General features: G+C 42.4%; 2 protein-coding genes and 1 pseudogene across 2 annotated transcripts; 1 reads left to right on the forward strand and 2 right to left on the reverse strand.

Moving 5' to 3' along the window:
• Ccnb1ip1 (cyclin B1 interacting protein 1) lies at positions 1-5,685 on the reverse strand. Its single transcript, XM_048354841.1, has 3 exons — positions 5,121-5,685; positions 1,454-1,787; positions 1-238 (listed from the first exon to the last, which is right to left on the reverse strand). The coding sequence occupies exons 1-3, from the start codon at positions 5,415-5,417 to the stop codon at positions 36-38; spliced, it is 834 nt and encodes a 277-aa protein (XP_048210798.1). The 5' UTR covers positions 5,418-5,685; the 3' UTR covers positions 1-35.
• LOC125358005 (prothymosin alpha-like) lies at positions 2,849-3,335 on the forward strand. Its single transcript, XM_048354842.1, has one exon. It carries the CDS (start codon positions 2,861-2,863, stop codon positions 3,185-3,187), a length of 327 nt encoding a protein of 108 aa, XP_048210799.1. The 5' UTR covers positions 2,849-2,860; the 3' UTR covers positions 3,188-3,335.
• A 16,037-nt stretch (positions 5,686-21,722) lies between the features above and the next one.
• On the reverse strand, positions 21,723-24,110 carry LOC125358516 (annotated as a pseudogene).
• Positions 24,111-24,468: the final 358 nt, after the last annotated feature.

The following is a 24,468-nucleotide window of genomic DNA, read 5'->3' on the forward strand; positions in this document are numbered from 1 at the left end:
GAAATCACTGAAAGCAGAAACGCTGTATAAAGCAATTAAATTCTTTTCACTTTGAAGGCCCTGCTAGAGATTTGCTGCTGCTCTGACTCATGACTTTGAGATGCAAAACTAAAAAAGCTGTTACTGGGTTCAGGTGCTGTGGGAGAACCCACAAAAAATGGCCTGAACTGAAAATCTTCATCTCCACCACCCCGATTTCGAACTGGCGTACTGTCCAAAGGAAACTTGGAATTGTTCCCTATGAAGAAAAAATTAGGGAAGGGCATAAGCATTTATTTCCTCACAGATATTTAGGAACAAAGATTACAATGAACGTTCAATAAAATGTTTACACAATTCTATTATTATGAGATAAGCAAACTACTGACCTAATTATCAGATGAAAACTACAATATCCTCATCCCTCCCCTTAACCACGATTCCCTGAGTATCAAAGATTATCACAGAAAATAATTTAACACAATGAAATGTTTATAGTAGAGGTAGAAATTGATAGCACAATTCTGTTCATTCATAGCTGGGTTTGGGGGGGGTTGGGTTTTCCTTTTAATTTTTTTATTGTTATAAAGGTGATGTACAGAGGGGTTAGTGACAGAAGTCAGATAATGAGCACATTTCTATTTGGACAATGTCACCCTTTCCCTCATTTGTTTTGTTTTGTGGATTTTACTTGGTCAGTTATGGGACTAGAACTCAGGACCTGGGCACTGTCTTTTGCTCAAGGTTAGTGATCTACTATTTTAAGCCACAGTGTCACTTCCAGGCTTTTTGGTGGTTAACTGGAGATAAAAGTCCACCAACTTTTTTGCCCAAGTTGGCTTTGAACCTCATTGTTAAGATCTCAGCCTCCTGAGTAGCTACCATTACAGGTGTGAGCCACTAGCGCCTAGCTGTTAGCTACTACTCTACTTTCAAGGAACCATTGTTTTTGTCCTAACTTCTTCCAAAAAAAAAGTTTTAATACTGCCAAATATACTCTAAGAAATATGACACATATTTTATAAAATGTTGGCATATAACCAAAACCAGTATTTCCTCAGTATAGACTTAAGAATAATCACAATGGAGCTGATTAAACATTTAATTCTTAAGCCATTCTTTGGCTTTTACAGGTAACCAATTCAGGCAAGTAACTCACACTTGTAATACCAGCATGGATTGAGATGTGGCTCAAAAAGTAGAGTACCCTATGGTAGCAATGCTGCACAACTGAAGACATGGATGAAAAACACATAAGCCTACCATCACTTTAGACCCTTGGAGTCATCACTAACTACTTGCAACTATGAAAGGTTCACTGTAAAAAATCATTGATTTAAAGTCTTCTCTTGCCAGAAGTGGTACTGTGGCTCAGGTGGTAGAGGACTAGCCTTGAACAAAGAGAAGTTCAGGGACAGAGCCCAGTCCCTGAGTTCAAGCCCCGGATCGGGAAAATAAAAAAGTGTTCTCTTACCTACTGGGAAGCCAAAGACACCAGACTGTGCGATCACAGATGGTTCAAGGGTGCTGTCTTGGTTAACAATAGTGATATTTCGCAGCCTAAGGCTATCATAGAGGCCTTGGAGCTTTTGATACTGACGATTGCGCTCCATAAGTTTCTCAGAGATGTCACTGAACTTTTTCTTGTATTCTTCTAGCACTTTCTTCATAGAGGTGACCTCTCCTTTCATAGAGGTCAATTCTACATCCTTGCTCTGTATTTGCTGAGTATATATCTTCTCCATCTGTTTCAGATGGCCCTCAGCCTTGCTGAAATTGTATTCCTGATATAGACGCTCTTGATGTACCTGTCTCAAGACAGAGAAAGATTTCTAAGATTAAAAAAAAATGCAAAGATAGCCGGGCACCAGTGGCTCATACCGGTAATCCTAGCTACTCAGGAAGCTGAGATCTGAGGATCACAGTTCAAAGCCAGCTGGGGCAGGAAAGCCTGGGAGACTCTTATCTTCAATTAACCATCAGAAAACTGGAAGTGGCACTGTGGCTCAAGTGGTAGAGTGCTAGCCTTGATCTGAAGAGCTCAGGGACAGCACCCAGGTCCAGAGTTCAAGCCCCACAACTGACAAAAATAAAATAAAAAGAGGACTAAAAACTATACTTATTTCCTCAAAAAAAATAAAATTAAAATTAAATTCTACCCTGCAAAAGACACTGAAATGCCAAGTATGGTGGTGCTCAACTGTAATCCAACTACACAAAAGGCACAGATGAGAGATCTGAACTTCAAGGCCAGATATTGTCAATTTTATTTACTTTGAGGTTTTCTCTTTATTTTCTGTTCCTGGGACTTGAACTCAGGGCCTCGGTACTGTTCCTGAGCTTCTTTTGTTCAAGGCTAGCACTTTACCATTTGAGCTACAGCTCTATTTCTGGCTGTTTTCATAGGTTAGTGGAGGGAGATAAGAGTCTCACAGGCTTTCCTGCCTAAGGGGGCTGGCTTCAAATAGTGATCCTCAGATATTAGCCACTGAGTAGCCAGGGCTGGCACCCCGCTTGTTCTTGTGGTTTTTTTAAATTTGTGCTGGTACTGCGGCTTAAACTCAGGACCTAAAATCTGTTCCTAATCTCTTTCACTAAGGGTTAATTTCTGTTAATGTCAATACTATATACACTGCTATGCTTTGACTTAAAACATTTGTGCCACTTGAGCCACAGCTCCACTTGTAGCTTTTCAGTGGTTAACTAAAGACAAGAATCTCATGAGACTGCCCCACTGGCTGCTCTGAAAAGCCATCTTTGCATTGTTACTGCATCCTGCTTGCCGCAGCCCCTCGCCAGAGTCCCCCCACCTCCCCCCACCTCCCTAGCTTTCTTTTTTTGTCCCTAGCTGCACTGGATCACTGGCGTGCCCCCCACCACCATGTCAGACGCGGCCTTGGACACCAGCTCCGAGATCACCAACAAGGACTTGAAGGAGAAGAAGGAAGTCATGGAGGAGACGGAGAATGGAAGAAACGCTCCTGCCAAGGGGAGTGCAGCTAATGAGGAAAATGGGGAACAAGAGACTGATAATGAGGTAGATGAAGAAGGTGGGGAGGAAGAGGAGGAGGAAGAAGAAGGTGATGGTGAGGAGGAGGTTGGAGATGAAGATGAGGAGGCTGATGCAGCTACAGGCAAATGGGCAGCTGAAGATGATGAGGATGAGGATGTTGATACCAAGAAGCAGAAAACTGATGAGGATGACTAGACAGCAAAAAAAGGAAAAGTTAACTCAAAAAAGGCCGCCGTGGCCTATTCACCCTCCACTTCCCGTTTCAGAATCTAAACGTGGTCACCTTCCAGTAGAGAGGCCCGCCGCCCTCTGCGGGCAGCGTCACCAAGCTCTCCACCACCCCACCAAAACCACAATGAGAATTTGCAACAGGGGAGGAAAATACCAAAACTTCCAAGGCCCTGCTTTTTTTCTTAAAAGTACTTTAAAAAGAAAAAATTGTTTGTATTTTTATTTACATTTTATATTTTTGTACATATTGTTAGGGGTCAGCAATTTTTAATGATCTCAGATGACCAAACCAGCCTTCAGAGCATTCTGTCCTACTTCTGACAACTTGTGGTGTGACCATGTTCATTATATTCTCAAAGGAGAAAAAAAACCTTGTAAAAAAAGAAAAAAACAACAAAAAAATCTTATTCTGAGCATTCCTGTAACTTTTTTTGCGTATGTACTTAGCTGTACTATAAAGTAGTTGGTTTGTATGAGATGGTTAGAAAGGCCAAAGATAAAAAGATTTCTTTTTTTCCTTTTTTTTGTCTATGAAGTTGCTGTTTATTTTTATTTTTTGGCCTGTTTGATGTATGTGTGAAACGATATTGTCCAACAATAAACCGGAATTTTATTTTGCTGAGTTGTTCTAACAACAACAACAAAAACAATCTCATGAGACTTTACTGCCCAGGCTGGCTTTGAACCAGGATCCTCAGATATCAGTCTCCTGAATGGCTAGAATTACAGGTGTGAGCTACCAGCATCCAACTTAAATTGTTTTTAATTTATTCATTTTTGTGAGTGGAGCTGGGGATCAAACCTAGGCACACCTCACTACTTAAGTGTTCTAACAGGCACACCATTCCTATTCTTTTCAGCTTTAAAAAGGCATTATATTAGTGTTAGTTCTTCTTCAAGAAGCTTACTTTCTAGTAAAAGAAGGTCAGCAAGTAGCAGAATAATAAATAAGTATATGACAGAGAAAGAGAGTGCTTTGAAAGAAGAGAAATTAGAGGAGTTGGGAAGAGTGGGGGGGGGGGGGGGAATGGAAGGAACTCAATATATATGCCTTGTCTTATTGACAAAGACCTGAATAACCTCGTGGTTATCTAGGGCAAGAACAATGCAGGGAGAAAAAAAAAAAAAAAAAAACAGGCTCTTCCCAATGAGAGAGAAATATTCTTTCCACGTGCTGAACTAAGGAGGGCTAGAACCAAATGCCATTAGGGAGGAAAGGAGGAGAAGAAGTAAGCAGGAGCATAGGGTGGGGGACAGGGCTCAGGCTCTGCACAGCTTCTCAGGCTATTGAAGGGCTTTGGATGTTACCCCAGGGAGTTAGAAGTGACAAATCTGACTTCAGTGCGAATACAACTGCTGCGGCCAAGTACCAAAAGCAAAAGAGGTCTCTTTTCTCCAAACCTTACAATTAGTATGTAGATACTCTCCTATTTTTGCACAGAAAAACATGCATAAAATATATATTTATGCAAAAACAAAAATACCAGCCAGGTGCCAATGGCTCACACCTTTAATCCTAGCTACTCAGGGGGCTGAGATCTGAGGATCTCGGTTCATAGCCAGCCCAGACAGGAAAGTCCATGAGACTCTTTATCTCCAATTAACCACCAGAAAACCAGAAGTGGCACTGTGGCTCAAGGGGTAGAGTGCTAGCCTTGAGCTGAAGAGCTCAGAGACAGCACCCAGACTCAGAGTTCAAGCCCCATGACCGACAAAAACAAAAACAAAAAAAAACAACAATGGGTATCTGAGTAGTAAAATTTTCTTACTTTCAAATTTTCACAAAACATTTTTAGTAATTTTGCAAACAAAGTACTAAAATTTTCCATGCATACATAAAAAATAAAAACCAGTGCATAATAGGAACTCCCAAAGAGAAATTAACATACATACTAACCTGATACGTCCAGAAGGCCAGTGCTCGGGAGCTAATGTCCAACACAATCTCTGGTCTGAGCCCTGCTAATACCATAGCTTTATATTCCTCTGATGGACTGAGTTCTGTGCGGACAATATCTAGCTTTCCAGAAAGAGTACTGTTACAGGCAGGGCAGATAGCTGGGGAACGACTAAACTCACCACTGCCATGCTGATCACAGAAGATGTGAGAGCAGGCAGTAACCCATGCATACCCAGAGAGTTTGCAGCGACACTTTCGATAATTACAAAGCAGCATATCTTCACACAAAGACATAATAAGGAGGTTGACAGATGCTGAAAAGTCCTAATAAGGAGTAAATGAAAGGCAAGTAGGTCAAATTGTAATGAAAATAATTAACAAGTGAAATATACATATACATGCTTTATTTTACCAAAGTTGAATATTTTCAATTGAATATTTTGTTGTTATAGTATATCTTATAATCATTGTAGAGAATCAACAGTAGAGACTCAACAGAGACTCAACAGTCTCTTTTCTGATGGCATGGTTAAAAAAAAAAAAAACTAAAAGAAAAATTACACAGGTGATCACAAAACTTACCTGAACTTATACTTACAAAGCACAAACAAAACTGATTTATTCTGAATATTTTCAAAAGGTTGTATAAGGAGGTTGCAATGTAATGTAGCCATCTCCAGTACTTCCTGTGCAGTCATTCCTTCCATAATTCTCGACACCCATCTGTTCCCTCACCTGACTCTTCACATTTCCCACTTTCTTCATCACATACATAAGAGTATTGAGTGTATTTTTCAGTGTTCCTTTTTAGATCCATTTTGTTACACTGTTAACTGCTATTTTTATTCACTGTCCAAACCAGAATTCATTATTCACTCATTCTTTGCTAGGATATTTTAGTGCTACATCTCAGACTTAGCAAACACAAAACTCCAAGCATGATTTCAGGCATTTCTCTGGAAAATTTACTTGAAGCCACATTATTAGGTTTTTCATACACATTAGATGGAGAGTAACCTAATTAATTCCAATTAGCCATCATAAAGCCTGAAAAATCTACATATAACCTGTTTCTGTAATTTCCTCACCAACAGTTAAATAATTCACCTATTAATTTCAACAGTATACACTGCTATGCTTTAACTTAAAAAATTGGTTTAAAAAAAAAAAGGTCTCTATCCAGTGGCTCACACCCGTTAATCCTACTAAGGATCCCAGTCCAGGGCCAGTCCAGGCAAGACAGCCCATGACTCTTACCTCCAATTAACCACCAAAAAGCCAGAAGGGGAGCTGTGGCTCAAGAAACAGAGCACCAGCTTTGAGGTCACCTGGCAGAGCACAAACAGCTCAGGAATAGCGCTCAATCCCTGAGTTCAAGCCTCAGGACTGACACCAAAGATTAAAACTGCAGCCTTGTCCCTCGGTGAGTCACATGAATGCCTGCCTCCCACGGGTCTCACCCAGACACCCAAGCACGCACCTGTACCTCCAGAACACGGTGCAGCGATCATAGAGCCAGCCCTGGAGGAGGGCAAGCCTTGCCCGGACCCTTCCCTGGGAAGTCAGGGACAGCGCTTTCAAAGTCCCCACGCCCGGGAACGTGCTCTTTTCTTCACGGCCCTACAAACTGTGGCGCACTTTTTTTTTTTTCTTTTTTCTTTTTTCTTTTTTTGGCCAGTCCTGGGGCTTGGACTCAGAGCCTGAGCACTGTCCCTGACTTCCTTTTTTTTTTGTTTTGTTTTGTTTTTTGCTCAAGGCCTGGAGTCTGCCACTTGAGCCACAGCACCACTTCTGGCCGTTTTCTGTATATGTGGTGCTGGGGAATCGAACCCAGGGCTTCATGTATATGAGGTGAGCACTCTTGCCACTAGGCCATATTCCCAGAATGTGGCCACATTTTTGAGAATTAAACTCACAGACATTTCCGAAAACTCCAACCTGCTCTCTACACTCAGCAAATAAAATAATAACCACAACAATACAAATAAAATAAATATTTGGCCTGGAGAGGGAAAAACTTACATCCACACGACACCACCTCAGGAGCGGTGGCTAACACGACGTCGTCCCACACTGCACCAGAGCGCATGCGCAGAGCTGCGTGATGCCTGCTGGGTAGACGCTTGTGACTGGTTCAAGGTGGTTTCTCGCAGGACGCAGGCGCGGGATCTGACCGACGTGGACAGGACAGGAGGCCCGTGGGAAGAGTGGGTCTCAGAGCGCAGGCTCGAGCTCGGGGCCGCCAGGTGACGCCCACAGGAGCTGCGGTTCGTGAAGGGTTTGCAGGTGGACAGCAAAGGCTCTGTGAGTAACCAGGAGTCGTTCCTAGAAATTCTGTGGCACTAGGAACAGTCAGCATTGCAAACACTCACCAAGTGCTTTACGAAGAATAACTCGGATCTGCTGGTCAGCCCTGAGGTTAGCAGGAGTCTAGAGTTTGGCAGTACTGAAAAGCATGACTCAGGGCCTCTGGCTTGCTCTCAGGTAGCGTGCCACCACTGGAGCCATGGCGACACACTTGCTCACTCCTGGTTGCTTTTGGAGACAGAATCTCCACTTCTGCCCAGGCTGGCTTCCAGAAGTCACTGTTTGGATCCCAGCATCCTCTGTAGCTAGTTCAGCATCCCTGACATTAACTGGCATGAACCACCATTATCATTTGGCTTGCTGGTGGTCTTCAAAATGATGGTAATGATTTAGTCTAACATTCTTACCTGTCCCTTTGTTTTGGGGGATTTGTTGTAGTTTGTTTTTCTTGTTTTTTGTTGTTTGTGGGGCTTGAACTCAGGGCCTAGACACTGTCCTTGAGCTCTTATGCTCAAGCCTAGCACTCTAACATTTGAACCATAGCTCTACTAGTTTTCTGGAGTCTCACAGACTTTCCCTACCTGGGCTGGCTTTGAACCACAATCCTCAGATCTCAGCCTCCTGAGTAGCTAGGATAACAGAGTGAACCACCAGCTATACTTTTCTTTTTCGTGATTACCTCTAGCAATAATAATTTTTGAAATTGTACAGACTTAAGAGTTTAGATTTAAATGTAAACTGAGAAGGGATAGAAGAGTACTAAGGTTTCAAAGCTTAATGCTTACCCTTGGAGCCACCTTTTCACTTTCAGAATGTCACCCTGAAGTGAATTAGTAACCAATTCCATCAGCCACACTATGGACATCAAACTACAAACCTTTTGCCAAGATGTAAATCTATTACACTTTTTTCCTTCAAACAAAAACCTGTAAGCAGTATTGTATTACTAATTTAATGCTACTGTCCCAAGTTGGAGTCAAGGAATGTAGTAAGTCTGTATAATAAGCTGTGTGCTTTGCTTTGGCTAATTGGGCCTTTTATTCATTTTCTGGTTTTAACTATGCCAAATATAGAAATATTTAAGTATAAAAAGCAATATCTCACTGAAAGTTTAAAAAGATTGCAAAGCATTCAAATTTCAATTTCATACCGAACTTTGTAGTCATACCCAAGTCACCTTTGAATTATAATATAAATCCCTTCCTGGAGATGTGTCCCTGTAGCACATAGTTGAATTTGTTAAAATTAAAGTTATATAAATGTTAGTACAAATATAAGTAAATTTAGGGGCTGGGATTGTGGCTTAGTGGTAGAATGCATGCCTACCATTCATGAAGCCCTTAGTTCCATTCCTCAATACCACATAAACAGAAAATCCTGGAAGTGACTCTGTGGCTCAAGTGGTAGAGTGCTAACCTTGAGCAAAAGAAGCTCAGGGACAATGCTCCAGGCCCTCAAGCCCCAAGACTGGCAAAACAAAACAAAACAAAACAAAAAATCTGTAAGCACCAAATGATGGAAAAATCAAATTAAAAAAAAAAAAAAAAAAGGCTAGGTGCCAGTGGCTTACACCTGTAATCCTAGCTACTCAGGAGGCTAAGATCTGAGGATTGATGTTTGAAGACAGCCTGGGCAGAAAAGTCCCCATGAGATTCCAATCTTCAATTAATGACTAAAAAATCAGAAGCGAGCCAGACAGGGCACTGGTGCCTCACACCTGTTATCCTAGCTACTCAAGAAGCTGAGATCTGAGGATCATGGTTCAAAGCCAGCCCAGGCCGGAATGTCCATGAGACTCTTACCTCCAATTAACTACCAGAAAACCAGAAGTGGTGCTGTAGCTCAAAGTAGTACAGCACTAGCCTTGAACAAAAAAGCTCAGGGACAGGGGCTGGGGATATGGCCTAGTGGCAAGAGCGCTTGCCTCGTATACATGAAGACCTCAGTTCGATTCCCCAGCACCACATATACAGAAAATGGCCAGAAGTGGCGCTGAGGCTCAAGTGGCAGAGTGCTAGACTTGAGCAAAAAGAAGCCAGGGACAGTGCTCAGGCCCTGAGTCCAAGGCCCAGGACTAGCAAAAAAAAAAAAAAAAAAAAAAAAAAAAAGCTCAGGGACAATCTCCAGGCCCTGAGCTCAGTCCCCACGACCAATGGAAAAATAATAATAACTTGTTGCAAGTCTTGCCCCAAGAATTGTGAATAGCCTTGCTACATGAGACACACACACACACACTCTCTCTCTCTCTCTCTCTCTCTCTCTCTCTCTCTCTCTCTCTCTCTCTCTCTCTCTCTCTCTCTCTCCTCTCTCTCAAACAAAACAATCACTTAACCCCCTGATTTAAAAAAGGTCTTGGGCTGGGGATATAGCCTAGTGGCAAGAGTGCCTGCCTCATATACACGAGGCCCTAGGTTCGATTCCCCAGCACCACATATACAGAAAATGGCCAGAAGCGGCGCTGTGGCTCAAGTGGCAGAGTGCTAGCCTTGAGCGGGAAGAAGCCAGGGACAGTGCTCAGGCTCTGAGTCCAAGGCCCATGACTGGCCAAAAAAATAAAAATAAAAATAAAAAAGGTCTTTAGCCACTAATCCTATAACCTCCTGTAGTTCTAGCTACTCAGAAGGCTTAAATCTGAGGATCATGGCTCAAAGCCATTCTGGGCAGGAAAAGTTCGTGAGATTCTTATCCCCAGTTAACAACTAAAAAAACATAAATGGAGTGCTAGCCTTGAACAAGAGTTAAAGGACAGCACCCAGACCCAAATTCAAGCCCCGGAGCCCGGAGCCATCACAGAAATAGGGGGGTAACAATAGCTATGCCCTTATGAACACATAAGATGATGCTAAGTGAAAGGAACTCCACATTATGGAAACAAGTTGTAATTGTTGTAATTATTTTCAACCTGCCAAGTGAAACTGTGCCTTTTTTTTTCTCTCGTTACCCCCACTATCACTGTACCTTATCTCCTCTGAGTACCCTGGATACTGTATATACATGTATTAGAACAATGGAAGGGAAAGGGAATACCAAAATTGAGAGAGGATAAAAAGGATAAAAGGATAAAAAGACAAACCATTTCAAAAGCAATACTTACAAAACCATTTGGTGTAAACAACTGTACAACTCATGGGGGGGTGGGGAGGGAAAGGGGAAGGGGAGGCGGGGAAAAAATGAGGGAAGAGGTCACAAGTTGAACAAGAAATGTACTCACTGCCTTACATATGAAACTGTAACCCCTCTGTCCTTCACTTTGACAACTAAGGGAAAAAAATAGGGGGGTAAAAGTGCCATCTGTAGCTACTTGCTAGCAAGTAACTGCTCACTACATATGGCCACTAAAACAAAACTCCCATCACATTAACTATATTTTAATTGCTCAACATAAACATGCTGTCATACCTGACAGTACAAATAACAGTACTATCACAGAAACATCTGTTGAACATCAGTTCTATAAAACAAGCTAACCTTTAAAAATTTCTTTAAAACACCTACTGTCTGTCAGGCACTATAATTTTTTTTAAAAATCAAACCTTCACAACTCTATACTGACAAGAAATTCAGCCTCAGAGTTACCCAAGAGTCATCCTCAGGTCACCCAAGGCTGTCAAACCCCATTTTTTACTTTTATCAATGTATTTCCTAGATGAAATAAGCTAAGCCATAGAATTCTTTGTTGTAGCATGCAATGAGAATGACACAGGGCTCATTGGGTCAGAAAGAAGCTGAGGCATTTCTTTTCTCCTGAAATGATTTTAGAGATATAATCAGTGTTATTTGTCCCTTTACACATCCTATACTTGAATAATGGAGCATGAAATATTAATTTAATAGAACACCAATAGGAAACAAAGCATATGATCAAGTTTCTACTTGATCTTTAGTGAGAGAAATTCTTACTGAATAATTTCTAGTTTGAAAAACAAAAAATAAAACATTGCTGTTTCACAAAAATTTTTTTTTTTTTTTATTTTTATTTTTATTTTTTTTTTATTATCAATTGAACATAATTTTTTTTTTTACAAGGTGCTGTGCAAAGAGGGTGCAGTTACATAGTAGGGCATTGTGTACATTTCTTGTGATATCTTACAACCTGTTTTCCCATCCCTTGTCTAGGTCAGGTAGACCCATATGCAGTATACAATGTATCAAGCACATATACAGTGTTCACAGACTTGGTCTCTACTGTCTCTCCATCTCCCTTTGTTAACAGTCATATATCAGGGAGATCATGCCCCTTTGTTTTCTGTGTTCTAGGCTTGTCTCACTCAACATTATTTGTTCGAGTTCTGACCATTTCCCTGCAAATAACAATATTTCACCATTCCTAATCGCTATGTAGTATTCCATTGTGTATAAGTACCATATTTTTTGGATCCATTCATCTGTGGAGGGGCATCTGGGTTGTTTCCAAATTTTGGCTATTGTGAATTGTGCTGCGATAAACATGGAAGTACAAATGTCCTTTTGATATCTTGGGTTTTGCTGTTTAGGATAGATGCCTAGGAGTGGTATGGCTGGGTCATAGGGTAGGTCTATATTGAGCTTTTTGAGAAACCTCCATACTGTTCTCCAAAGTGGCTGTACTAATTTGCACTCCCACCAACAATGGAGAAGGGTTCCTCTTTCCCCACAGCCCCTCCAGCATTTGTTGTTTCCTGAGTTCAGAGTATAGGCCATTCTAACTGGGGTGAGGTGGTATCTCAGGGTTGTTTTTATTTGCATTTCCTTTACTAGCAGGGATGTTGAGCATTTCCTCATGTGTTTCTTTGCCATTTTTATATCTTCTCTTGTGAAGTCTCTCTTTAGCTCTTTTGCCCATTTCCTAATAGGTTTATTGGGCTTGGAGGGGCTTAGTTTTTTGAGTTCTCTGTAGATGACAGATATCAGGCCTTTGTCTGTTGCTGTGCTGGTAAATATCCTTTCCCATATCGTTGGCTGTCTTTCTATTTTGGTGGCTATGACCTTAGCTGTGCAGAAACTTTTTAATTTGTAGTAGTCCCATTTGTTGAGTCTTTCCCCTATTTGTTGTGCGCCTGGGACTCTATTCAGGAAGTTCCTTCCTGTGCCTATAAGTTCTAGTGTCTTTCCTACTCTGTCCTTCAGTAGTTTCAAGGATTCAGGTCTGATGTTGAGGTCCTTGATCCATTTTGAGTTGATCTTGGTGCATGGTGATAGGCTTGGGTCTACTTTGAGTTTTCTGCATATGGCTGCCCAGTTCTCCCAGCACCAGTAGTTGAAGAGGCTATGTTTATTCCATTGTATGTCTTTAGCTCCTTTGTCGAATATCAGTTGGCTGTAAGAGTGCGGTTTTATTTCTGGGTCTTCAATTCTAATCCACTGGTCTTCCGATCTGTTTTTATACCAATACCATGCTGTTTTTGTTATGATGGCCTTGTAGTAGAGCTTGAAGTCTGGTATGGTGATACCTCCTGCACTATGTTTTTTGCCTAGAATTGCTTTGGCTATTCTAGGTTTTTTGCTGTTCCATATGAACTTATGGATTGGTTTCTCTATTTCAGTGAAGAATGTGGCTGGGATTTTGATAGGTATTGCATTGAATTTGTATAACAATTTGGGCAGTATGGCCATTTTCACTATATTGATTCTGCCTACCCATGAGCATGGGAGGTCTTTCCATCTCCTTGTGTCTTCTTTGATTTCCCTTATTAGATTTTTGTAGTTTTCATTGAATAGGTCCGTCACGTCCTTGGTTAAGTTGATCCCTAGGTACTTTATTCTTTTTTTGGCTACTGTAAATGGAATCGTTTCCATAATTTCCTTTTCTGTTTGTCTATTGCTGGTGTACAGAAAAGCTGCTGACTTTTGTGGATTGATTTTGTATCCTGCTACTTTGCCAAATTGGTTTATTAGATGTAGGAGTTTGGGTACTGAGTTTTTTGGGTCCTTGAGATATAAGATCATGTCGTCTGCGAATAGGGATAACTTGATTTCTTCCTTGCCGATGTGGATCCCTTTGATGTCCTCCTCTTGCCTTATTGCTATGGCTAGGGATTCCAGTACTATGTTGAACAGAAGTGGGGAGAGTGGGCATCCTTGTCTTGTTCCTGTGTTTAGGGGGAATGATTTAAGTTTCTCTCCATTTAATATGATATTAGCAGTTGGTCTGTTGTATATGGCTTTTATTGTTTTGAGGAATGTTCCATCTATTCCTGTTCTCTCCAAAGCTTTTAATAGGTATGGATGTTGTATTTTGTCAAAGGCTTTTTGGGCATCGACTGAGATAACAATGTGATTCTTGATTTTAGTTCTGTTTATGTGGTGAATTACATTGATTGATTTACGGATGTTGAACCATCCTTGTGACTGAGGGATGAAGCCTACTTGGTCATGATGTATGATATTCTTGATCACTTTCTGGATCCTGTTAGCTAATATTTTATTGAGGAGCTTTGCATCTGTGTTCATTAGTGATATTGGTCTGTAGTTCTCTTTTTTTGTTGGATCTTTGCCTGGTTTGGGGATGAGTATGATATTAGCTTCGTAGAATGAGTTCGGGATTTTTCCCTCCGTTTCTATTTCGCGGAAGAGTTTGAGGAGTATTGGAATTAGCTCCTCACTAAAGGTTTTGTAGAATTCATTGGTGAATCCATCTGGGCCTGGGCTTTTCTTAGTAGGGAGGTTCTTGATTACCTCCTGTATCTCACCGTAAGTTATTGGTTTATTTAGTTGATTTATTTCTTCTTGGTTCAGTTTGGGCAGTTTGTACTTCTCTAAGAATTGATCCATTTCTGTAAAATTATTGTTTTTTGTTGAGTAGAGGTTTTGGAAATAGCTCCTTATGATTGTTTGAATATCGTGTGTATTTGTTGTAATTTTTCCTGTGGAGTCCCTGATTTTACGTATATGAGTCTCTTCTCTTCTTTTTTTTGTGAGTCTTGCAAGGGGTCTGTCAATTTTGTTTATTTTCTCAAAGAACCAGCTTTTAGTCTTATTTATTTGTTGAATGGTCTTTCTATTTTCAATCAGATTTATCTCTTCTTTAATCTTTGTAATCTCTCCCCTCCTAGTCGTTTTAGATTCTGTCATTTCTTGTTTCTCCAGTTGTTTTAGTTTCATCGTGAGGGTATTCACCTGCTCTGCTTCCATTCTTTTAATGTGGGTACTGAGTGCAATGATCTTGCCCCTCAGAACTGCCTTAGCTGTGTCCCATAGGTTTCTTTGTGATGTGTTTTCTTTGTCATTGTGGCTTATGAATTCGTTGATTTCATCTTTAATTTGATCTGTGGCCCAAGTGTTGGATAGCAGCGTGGGGTTTAGCCTCCAAGAGTGTGTATAGGCTCTGTGGTATCCTTTGTTGTTGAGGGTTACCTTTAATCCACTGTGATCAGATATAATACATGGGATGATGTCAATTCTTTTGTATTTGCTGAGGTTCTTTGTGTGGGCTATGACGTGGTCTATTTTGGAATATGATCCATGGGCTGCTGAAAAGAAGGTGTATTGGGTCTCTGTAGGGTGGAAGGTTCTATATAGGTCTGTTAGATCCATTTGGGCAATGGTGTTATTTAGGTCCTCAGCTCCCTTACTAATCCTCTGGGTGTTGGATCTGTCTCTTGGAGAGAGAGGAGTATTAAAGTCACCCACTATGATTGTGTTTGCATCTATCTTGCTCTGTAATTCTGTGAGAATTTGCTTGACATATGTCGGGCCTCTTTTGTTCGGTGAGTATACATTTATCACCGTGATGTCTTGATTCTGGATTTTTCCTTGTATCAATATGTAGTGTCCTTCTTTGTCTTTTTGAGTGGACTTTAAAGAGAAATCCAGCTTGTCTGAGATCAGGATGGCTACACCTGCCGTTTTGGTGGGTGCATTTGCTTGGTAGATCTTGCTCCATCCTTTCATTCGAAGCCTGTTTTTGTCCCTTGCTGTAAGGTGGGTCTCTTGTAGACAACAGATGTCAACTTTTTGCTTGCGGATCCATTCTGCCAGTCTGCTCCTCTTGATCGGGGAGTTTAAGCCATTTATATTTAAAGAGATCAAGGATAAGGGTGTTTTTTCTCCTTCCATTTTCTTGTTGGGCTGTTTTTTCCTGTTGTTTTTTTTTTTTTTTCTTCTTGTCTTTAGTGAGCTTGTGTTTCTGCTGGACTTTGGCTATTGAAGTTTCTTTCTGAATCTGTCTGTGTGTCTTTTACGATCTCTGTTGGGTGGGCTTCCCCTCTTAATATTCGCTGTAGGGCTGGTTTTTTATTCACATACTCCTTTAGCTCCTCTTTGGTGTGGAAAGATCTGGTTCTCCCTTCGAATGTGAACTCCAGTTTCGCTGGATATTTGATCCGAGGTTGTAAATTGTTATTCTGAAGTACTTGGATGGTGTTCTTCCACTCACTTCGAGCTTGGTAAGTTTGTGTGGATAAGTCGGATGTTATTCGAATCCTCTTCCCATTGAAAAAAGTTTCCTTCTTCGCTTTGGCTGAATTCAGAATTTGCTCTTTAATCTTGAGGTCTGTAGTCTTGAATATTATGTGCCTTGGGGTGGTTTTCCTGGGGTCTGGCCTGCCAGGTGTCCTATAGGCTTCGGTTACCTGGATGGGGTCCCCTGTGAGATTGGGGAAGTTTTCTGCAATAACTTTATTGAGAACATGATTAAGCCCTCTGCTCTGATATTCGGCTCCTTCTTCTATTCCAATTATACGCAGATTATATCTCTTGTCTTTGTCCATTAGTTCCTGGAGTAATCTTCCCTGAAGCTTCACCTTTTCTTGGAGTGTGGTCATTTTCTGGTTGTTGTCAGCTGCTTCATCGTCCAGGCGAGAGATTCTGGATTCCATATGGTCCACTCTTTGTGTTATGGTTTCAATTGCGGAGTTTATGGATGTCAGAGAGCTATTCATGGTTGTCATATCAGCTCTGATCGTGGAAATTTCTTCCTTTAAAGAGTTGTATTTTAAATCTATTTTTTCATGCATTTCAATTCTCAGGGTGTGGAGATTTTCTTTAAAGGCGGCTTGCATTGTATCCATTTTTGCTTCCATTTCTTTAAACGAGGCTTGCATTGTATCCAGTTTTGCTTCCATTTCTTTCTTGGCTTCCTGGGTGTCCTTCCAGATTTCCGCTCTAAACTCCTGGAATTGTTTTCTGATTTCATTTCTGACGGTTTCGATCATTCCTGTTAACATGTCCTCATTTGCTTTTTTATTCTCCATCTCCTCTCCAGTCGTGCTGCTTTTTGGAGCTGGCGAGTTGGCTTGTCCTTTGATGAACTGAGTTATGTTTCTTTGTGATTTGCGCATCTGGAAGTCTGTGTAGTTCTTCCCTCCCTTCTGTGTAGGCGTGTCTGCGTCAGCAGGTGCTGTCGCTGTGGCCCCGCCCACCAGTGCAGGGCACGCCTATCAGAGCGGGCGCTTTCGCCGGGGCCCCGCCCTCCTGTGCACTGTGAGTCCCCTACAACAGGCACTTAAGTGGGGTCTGCCTCCCAGAGCGAGCCCTGGGTTGTTGGGTTGTGCTTGCGCCCTCCCGCGAGTCCGTTGGGGGGGGGAAGCAGTATGTGTGGGGCCCAGTGGGATCGACTGTCCGGGTGTGGCTTGGCACCCTCAGACCTCGCCTCCGCTTCGAGGAGGGGGAACGAGATCAGGCTCAGGTGACCCTGCTGGGCTGGTATTGCCCACCAGCGCCTGTGATTTTAGTTGTAAGAGTCTGCAAGGTCTAGGCGCCTCGGGTGGGGCTTGCCCTGCCGGCCGTCCCTGGCCCCTGTTGGGAAGGGGACGGGGCCGGTTCTGCCAGTTCAGGAACCTTTGGGGGCTTGGGGCTGTTCCGCCCTTCCCCTGCTAGACTGGCTTCCCAGTGCCTGCTGGGAGCTTCCCGCCTGATTTGGGGAATCTTTGTTCCCACGGGAGTGGGGAGGGGGAGGGAGGGAGATATATCGTCTTTGTCGGGCTTGGGTCTCCCGTTGGGGGAAGGGATTATGGGGGACTCACTTTTGCTGCTTTGTGTGCGTGTCCCGCACCGCCGTTGGCCCTTCAGGGGTTGGCGAAGTGTCGTGGTGGCTCCCCCGTTCCCTCTTTCTGCCGCGCTGGGTTCCCTTGTCCGAATCCGGTGTGGACCCGAACTTCTCGTCGCTGCTGGGTGTGTCTTGGTCCGCACCCTGCTTTGTGTCCGTGGGGTCTCCCGCTATATGGATTCTGCGCTCCTGGCAACCTGTCTGCCGATCGCCGGGTTTCCCTTTCCCAGCCTGACCCTGTTTGGGCCAGGGCCGGCTGGTGGGGGGAGGGTGCCCCGATTAATCTCCGGCTCCGTGTAGGTTTTCGGTTCTTCTTTTTTGCTCCTTTTTGTTTTCCTGCGTTTCTCCACTGCTTCTGGATGCTGGTTTTGCTGGGTTCTTGGTGGAGTGTTGGGTGTTGGAGTTCCCAGCTCGCTATTCAGTTGGTGCGAGTCGGGGTGCCTCCCTATTGTCTCGGCGCCATCTTTCTCCTCCCACAAAAATTTTAAAAAGATTAAGTTGCCCAGTTTTCGTGCCCTTCACACATAAATTCCAATGGTGAATGTGTGTTGCCTCTCCCAATGTAACACTCCCTACAGATTGGTCATGCTTCAGAAAGTGGCATTCTACCACTCAAACCCCACTTGCATATCCCTGAAGCATTTTGTAAATATTCCATAAACAATCAATGACCTGTACAGTAACTGATTCTAAGTTCTTACTGGTATTCCATTTTTATAACCAAAAAAAACACACTTAGCTATTTTCAAAATACTGCTCTTTGCCAGGAGCAAGTTGCTCATGCTTATAATCCTAGGTACTCCAGAGTCAAAGATCTGAGGACTGCAGCCGAAGACATCCCAAAAGGAAGAGTCTGAGATTCTTATCTCCAATTAACCACCAAAAATCCAAAAATCCAAGAGGGGCGGGCGGCGGGGGGTGGGGGGGGGGTGGGGAGGAGGCCCTCAGGGAGAGGGAAAAGGAGGAAGGGAGAAAAGGACACATGTACAATGCAAAGGTCTAAAGGTAATGTACTTGATCAAAGTACCTGACTTTATAGTCAGGTCAATTGTTAATGATTCCTACTGAGAATGTACAAATTAAAGCTCATTTGATTTGTAAGGGATCCACAGATATAGACCCCATCACAGGGCCACTTCTGGGCCGGCACACAGGATGCAGAAGATCCAGGTCTTCCTCAACAGTTTTCATCTTCAACCTGAAACAAAAGAAAACAAATGCTCAACTGACCCCTTGGCACGGTTTTTCAAAGACATTGCTACCAAAAGAAAAAAGAAAAACTCCAAGTTTTATTTTCTACTATTTCAGTTGTTTTGGCTAGTAATACTCATTTTATAGATTTATCTTTTTTCTAGATTTATCTTTTTGTATTGTTTTAATTGTAAAAAGGAGTTTCAGTTCAACAGGTCAGTTCTCAATCAGTGTAATCCTTTTATCACCTATCTATCTCAACTTCACCCATCCTTTCAAGTTACCTAGTTCTATCTATTTACTCTCTCAAATACAGGAGGAAGACTCCAAGTATGAAATAAAAAAGGGTGAAATCAGAAACTTGGACCAATTGCACAGCTTCTCCCACTATTGCAACTAGTCCTAGTTCCTGACTCCTTAAAACAAAAATGATATAGTGCATGGGGACTTTGAGTCAAGACAGGAAGAAAAAAATATCTTGAAGTCAGAATGCAAGAGGTCATAAAAGTTTCCGTTTTAGTTTGCTATTTTATCTATTTCATAACACTTTGCCATCTTGTAGATTTGTCTCCTTGGCTGGTTTGGAGCCTCAATCCTCAGATCTTTCTGAATAGCTTTCTGAATAGCTAGGGTTACAGGTGTGTGCCACTAGTATATAGCTCTAACACACTTGTGCCAGTTAAGTGAGTAATGGGTATATTTCCTCTTTTTAGACAGATGCTAGTGTATTTATAATCCCAACTATTCAGGAGACTAAAATTAAGAGTTCTACGTTGGGCAACTGAGCAACAGCCAGTTTCTATTTACTTTTTTTTTCATGCCGGGACACTGTCTCTGAGGTTTTTGCTCCAGGTTAGCACTCTACCACTTCTGGACTTATGGGTGGTTAATTGGAGGTGAGTCTCAAGCATGTTCTCGCTCATACCAGCTTTGAATTGAGATCCTCAGATCTCATCCTCCTGAGTAGATAGGATTACAGGTGTAAGCCACTAGCACCTAGATTACTCTATTTGCTGTTTTTTAAAGAACTGGAGGTGTGGCTTACTGCTAGAGAGCTTGTCTGGCATAAAGAGGCCAAAGATTCAATCCCTAGTAACAGAGGAAGGAAAGAAGGGAGGAAGAAAGGGAGGTTTGGCCCAAGTAGTAGAATATTATTATCCTTTAGCCAAAACACTGATGAATTTTTGAAGTCAGACAGTTGAATGTAAATTCTGACTCTGCATTTGATCTATTCTTTATATAAAAACTAAGTAGCTTGGAAATCTAGATGTTCTGTGTAAAAAGATCCATTTTTGCTGGAATGCCAGTGGCTCACACCAATAATCTAGCTACTCAGGTGGCTCAGATCTGAGGTTTGGAGCCAGCCCAGGCAAAAAAAGTCTCCATGAGATTCTTACCTCCAATTAACCACTCAAAAACTGGAAGTAGAGCTGTGGCTCAAGGCTCTAAGCTTGAGCAAAAGAGCTCAGGGACAGCACCTAGGCCCTGAATTCAAACCCCATGACAGCCCAAAACAAACAAACAAAACAAAAATATCTTGCTTTCCCAGTCCTACTCTTCCCTATTTGACAAGGAGGAAGCCAATGTCTTCTGTATAGTTATCTTTTAACAACAAAATCATGCTCCTGTTGGGAAGAATTACTTTTTTCCAAGTTGGCTATAAACTGAAAAATGAAGTTGATAAGACATGGAGTGGGGCTGGGAATATGGCCTAGTGGCAAGAGAGCTTGCCTTGTATACATGAAGTCCTGAGTTCAATTCCCCAGTACCACATATATGGAAAATGGCCAGACGTGGCAGAGTGCTAGCATTGAGCAAAAGGAAGCCAGGGACAGTGCTCAGGCCCTGAGTCCAAGGTCCAGGACTGGCAAAAAAAAAAAAAAGACATGGAGTGTATAATCCTTTTCAGACCTGGACAGCTTTGGGGAAATTCCCAAAGTTTTTTTTTTATTTATACTGCATTCCTATATCCAAAAATAAAAATAAAGGGTTCAATTCCTCAGCACCACATAAACAGAAAAAGCTAGAAGTGGCGCTGTAGCTCAAGAGGTAGATAGCTAGCCTTGAGCAAAAAGAATCCAAAGACAATGCTCAGGTCCTGAATCCAAGCCCCATGAGTGGCAAAAAAAAAATAAAAAACCACTGAAAAGTATCTGGAATCCTTTTAAGAATATAGCAAAACCAAACTAAAATGTCATGTCTCCCAACTGACCCAAACACTTATTATTCTTTTTTTTTTTAACAAGGACACCAAACATACTTTATTAGCACAAAGAAGCAGCCATAACAAGGCACAGCAAGCAGAAACATATATTAGCAATCAAAGGATTAGTGTTGCATACAAATATAGCTTTTCTTTTTTGTAGCCTTGGCAATAGCCATAGGGATATAAAATAACCTTCTGTAGTAGCTGGTATGGAAACTAAGAAGCACTCACCAGCAGCACAGAACACATTAATAACAAGACAAGAATGGATTTGGCTACTGTAGTGCAAAGTGTCTAGGACAGAACTGAAGAGTCAGTTCAATACTAAGAAGCAAACACTAGAACTTGGTATTACTTCCCAAAGCACTCACTAGAACTGTATTATATACTATTCTAAATGACAAAAAGGTGCTAAGTAAAGTTATTTACAAATACAATGGTTGTATAGTACCTTTAAATCTGCAATTTAGGTTTCAGATTTTCCATTAAGAATAAACTGCACTGAAGTTCTATAAATTATACTTAAGCAATTCAGCTATGAGAGCTTACAACAAAGAGATAAATACTGCCATTCAAATCATTAATTATCATTTAACAAATCTCAACAGCAACAACCATTGTAGTTAGTTACTATTGTCTGACTTTGTATGGGCATCTTCTAATCTTATTTTCTTCATAGTTTACAACCTTGTTATGGACATAGGAAAAGACCCAACCTTAAATGAAACAACATTTAGACCTCATATTAACATTAACACACACACACACGCACGCACACACACACACACACACACACTGCAGCAGCTATTTCAAATGCCTATTTTAAGTTCAAGCCTTATTTAAAAATCAATACCAAGGACCTTTAAATAAAATTCAACTATTATCTTTCTAATCTGAAATTTTAAGAACTATTTAGAAAACCTGGTCTACTTAGCAGTACCTTTTGCAGAAGAGTAAAGGAAACTGTAAACTACATCCACACTTAAGTGAACTGCACTATGCCCTTGTGGCCAGAAAATTGCATTTTTTTTCCTAAAAGGGAGGCAGTCTACTTATTTATTCATTTGCTTGTTTTTGGACTTTCAAAGCTGGATTTATGATAACTACAAACATCACTACTTTGGAAGGTTATAGAAAAATTCTTAGAAAAAATAATTTAAAACATTAGTCACACTACTGAAATACTCATCCAATAATTTGTTCTTCGGTAAGAAATAGAACTCTTCATAGCAAATGCCCCAGAGCTGCCTCATTCAACTATTACAGCCACTAAAAACCAAACTGCTAGCTAAACCGACATGTTTCTGTAGCCTCACTGAAGACTAGCTTTATCCTGCTGTTGCAATAGGCACCACTGTCAGTCAGTGTCACAGCAGATGGCCACTGACAGAGGCCACTCACCAAGCTGACGTCCTGTGTGAAAATCCTAGCACTGACACTGTGCTTCCAATAGGTATACTGTCTAATGCACATAAAAGCAGACCTAGCTAATGCCCTTTGGGGTCAGAAGAGTTTACTTTGCCTTGATTGGCTCTCGTTCTAACCAGCAAACTCTAACCTTTTGCTTATAATGATACTCTTTTAGGAAATCCTGTAACATTGATGGCAGAGGGAGCCCATCAATTCCATCATAGGTGGTGTACCTGCAGATTACTGCACGGCAGATATACTGCAGGCTGAAAGGAAAAGTCCTATTAAGTGATATAGTAAGCAGTGGTTCAAAAAACATGCAAGAACTGGGATCCTTATAATGTTCTAGAAGTCCTGTTACAGTGGAGGAGCGAAATACACATGGGTCATGGGCATCAAAACTGAAGTTGTGATTCCACTTCAATTCTGGCATGCAGGGATCTGTTGTAGGGGCGGAAGCTCACAGAGAAGAGGTAGTCCTCTTGAACTGAGTCCCTGAGCAAAAACGTGCCTTCAGGTTTCCCTTCGAGAAGTGCTTCTGCTTCATAAGGGTCCACCATCCCCCAGTAACAGGGATTCCCTGTGATCTGAAGCAGATCCGGCACAAGGCAGTGTATGTAATTAACCTGTGTATGGACTTTCCATGCACCCTGTCTGCTAATGTGGGCATGACTGTCTCCAGACACTTGGCGTTGCTTCTGCCTCCAGGGCTGCAAACACAAGGTGGTTGTATCCTCTTCTGAGTCACAGTTACCTTGTGGAATTGCAGCACTGTCCCCACTTATTTCTGTCATTCCAGGAGCTAACTTTGGTCCCAGTTTGTATAATGGATTAACCTGTGCAGTAGCTTCAAATGTATGTATTTGTGCATTGAGAGGGGGGTCTACCCCTTCTTCAATACTAAGCCATCTTCTATGTCGAAGCCTGTCTTCTTCATCTTCTGTAGAAACCAACGATGGATCAAATGTATCAAAAAAATGTTGAATGTGGGCTCACAGGAGCTGTATGCTGTTTTATCAAATGCCATTTTTGAGCGAAATCTGAGCCTGCAGGAAAAGGACATTTCTCCAGCATTAATTCAGAAAGATGTATTTTCCTTTTGTTGGAGAAGAGTGGCTTTGAGTGCTTGCTGTAAGTCCTCATTGGGAAACACAGGCCTACGGTGTCCTGCAACCTCTGTCTCAGTGAGCGGCTCCCAAGGGCTCTGCTGGAAATGCTGTCCATGTCGTGCACAGAGCTGACTCTGTAGCACCGCTCTCGCCTCTGAAGTCCACTTCGAGTTCTACCAAACTTTTTATCAGTATCCAATGAACTTTGCGTCTTTGTGGAACAGGAATTTTTTTCTTCCCACCCCAGGGGGCATGTCGATAGTAGGAATCTCTTCAAGCAAGCCTTGTTCCTGGGGCAACACATGAGTCACTGTCCTTCTCAATGCTTATTTCAACAATTTCAGGGATTTCTGCAGCACAATTTTGGTTTCTCCTTGAAGAATTCTTTGAGGAGCTTAATCCCAGTTGTAAGGCCACATTTTCTCGTTAGGGGCTGCTTTGCTGCTGAGGAGATGAGTCTCCCAGACTCATGTTTTTCTCTTTGACAGACAGACATCTGTTGGAGTTCATGTCCATGCTTTCACTACGGCCTCCTCCCTCATGACCAAAAAGATTCTGACACCTGTACTTGAAGTTATTCCACATTTTCCCCACTTTATCCATTGATTATAAAATCAATATCTCCTTCCAGTAGTTTGCTCAGTTAAGACATCTTAAAACTTCTATGGAATATGTACTCCAATTTTGCAGGGCCTTTTTCCAACCAGAAAAGCAATTCTTCAGAAACGCCCCAAGAACCTACTGCATGTAAACTCCCACTATGCGCGGCACAGTGCTCACGGGCTCGTGGCCCGGGCTTGCCTTCCTCTTCCGGCCTGCGCCGGGATGCGGAGGCGCGGGCCAGAGGCGGCCGGCACCGGGCGCAGGCACCGGGGCAAGGAGGAGAGGCGGCCGCTAGCCGCTGCGCGGGGGGCCGGGGGCAGGCAGCCGGTCGGGCGACCGCAGGGACACTCACCGGCCAGGGCGCGCGAGGCGACCTCAGCCAGGGCACCTGCGGGCGGGCGGCAGCGACCCAGACGGCGCAGTCACCGAGAGGGCCAGTCCGGCCATCCGCCGGTGCGTCCCGTCCCCACTGACTGCCCAGCGGGCGCAACCTCGCCTCATCCGGACCGAGCTTGGGGACCCCAGCTCAGGCCGGATGCCCCCGCCAGCCCCCAC

Source organism: Perognathus longimembris, chromosome 10 (assembly GCF_023159225.1).
Source record: "Perognathus longimembris pacificus isolate PPM17 chromosome 10, ASM2315922v1, whole genome shotgun sequence".
In the NCBI taxonomy this organism is placed as follows: domain Eukaryota; kingdom Metazoa; phylum Chordata; class Mammalia; order Rodentia; family Heteromyidae; genus Perognathus; species Perognathus longimembris.

What these genes read in the sequence shown, in the direction of transcription:
- LOC125358005 (XM_048354842.1), top strand. Translation starts at nt 2,861, where the DNA reads ATGTCAGACGCGGCCTTGGACACCAGCTCCGAGATCACCAACAAGGAC.
- Ccnb1ip1 (XM_048354841.1), bottom strand. Translation starts at nt 5,417, where the DNA reads ATGTCTTTGTGTGAAGATATGCTGCTTTGTAATTATCGAAAGTGTCGC. An exon ending in TGGCCTTCTGGACGTATCAG is followed by an intron (nt 1,788 to 5,120) that starts GTTAGTATGTAT and finishes GTCTTGAGACAG; the next exon opens with GTACATCAAGAGCGTCTATA. An exon ending in TGTCTTTGGCTTCCCAGTAG is followed by an intron (nt 239 to 1,453) that starts GTAAGAGAACAC and finishes TTTTCTTCATAG; the next exon opens with GGAACAATTCCAAGTTTCCT.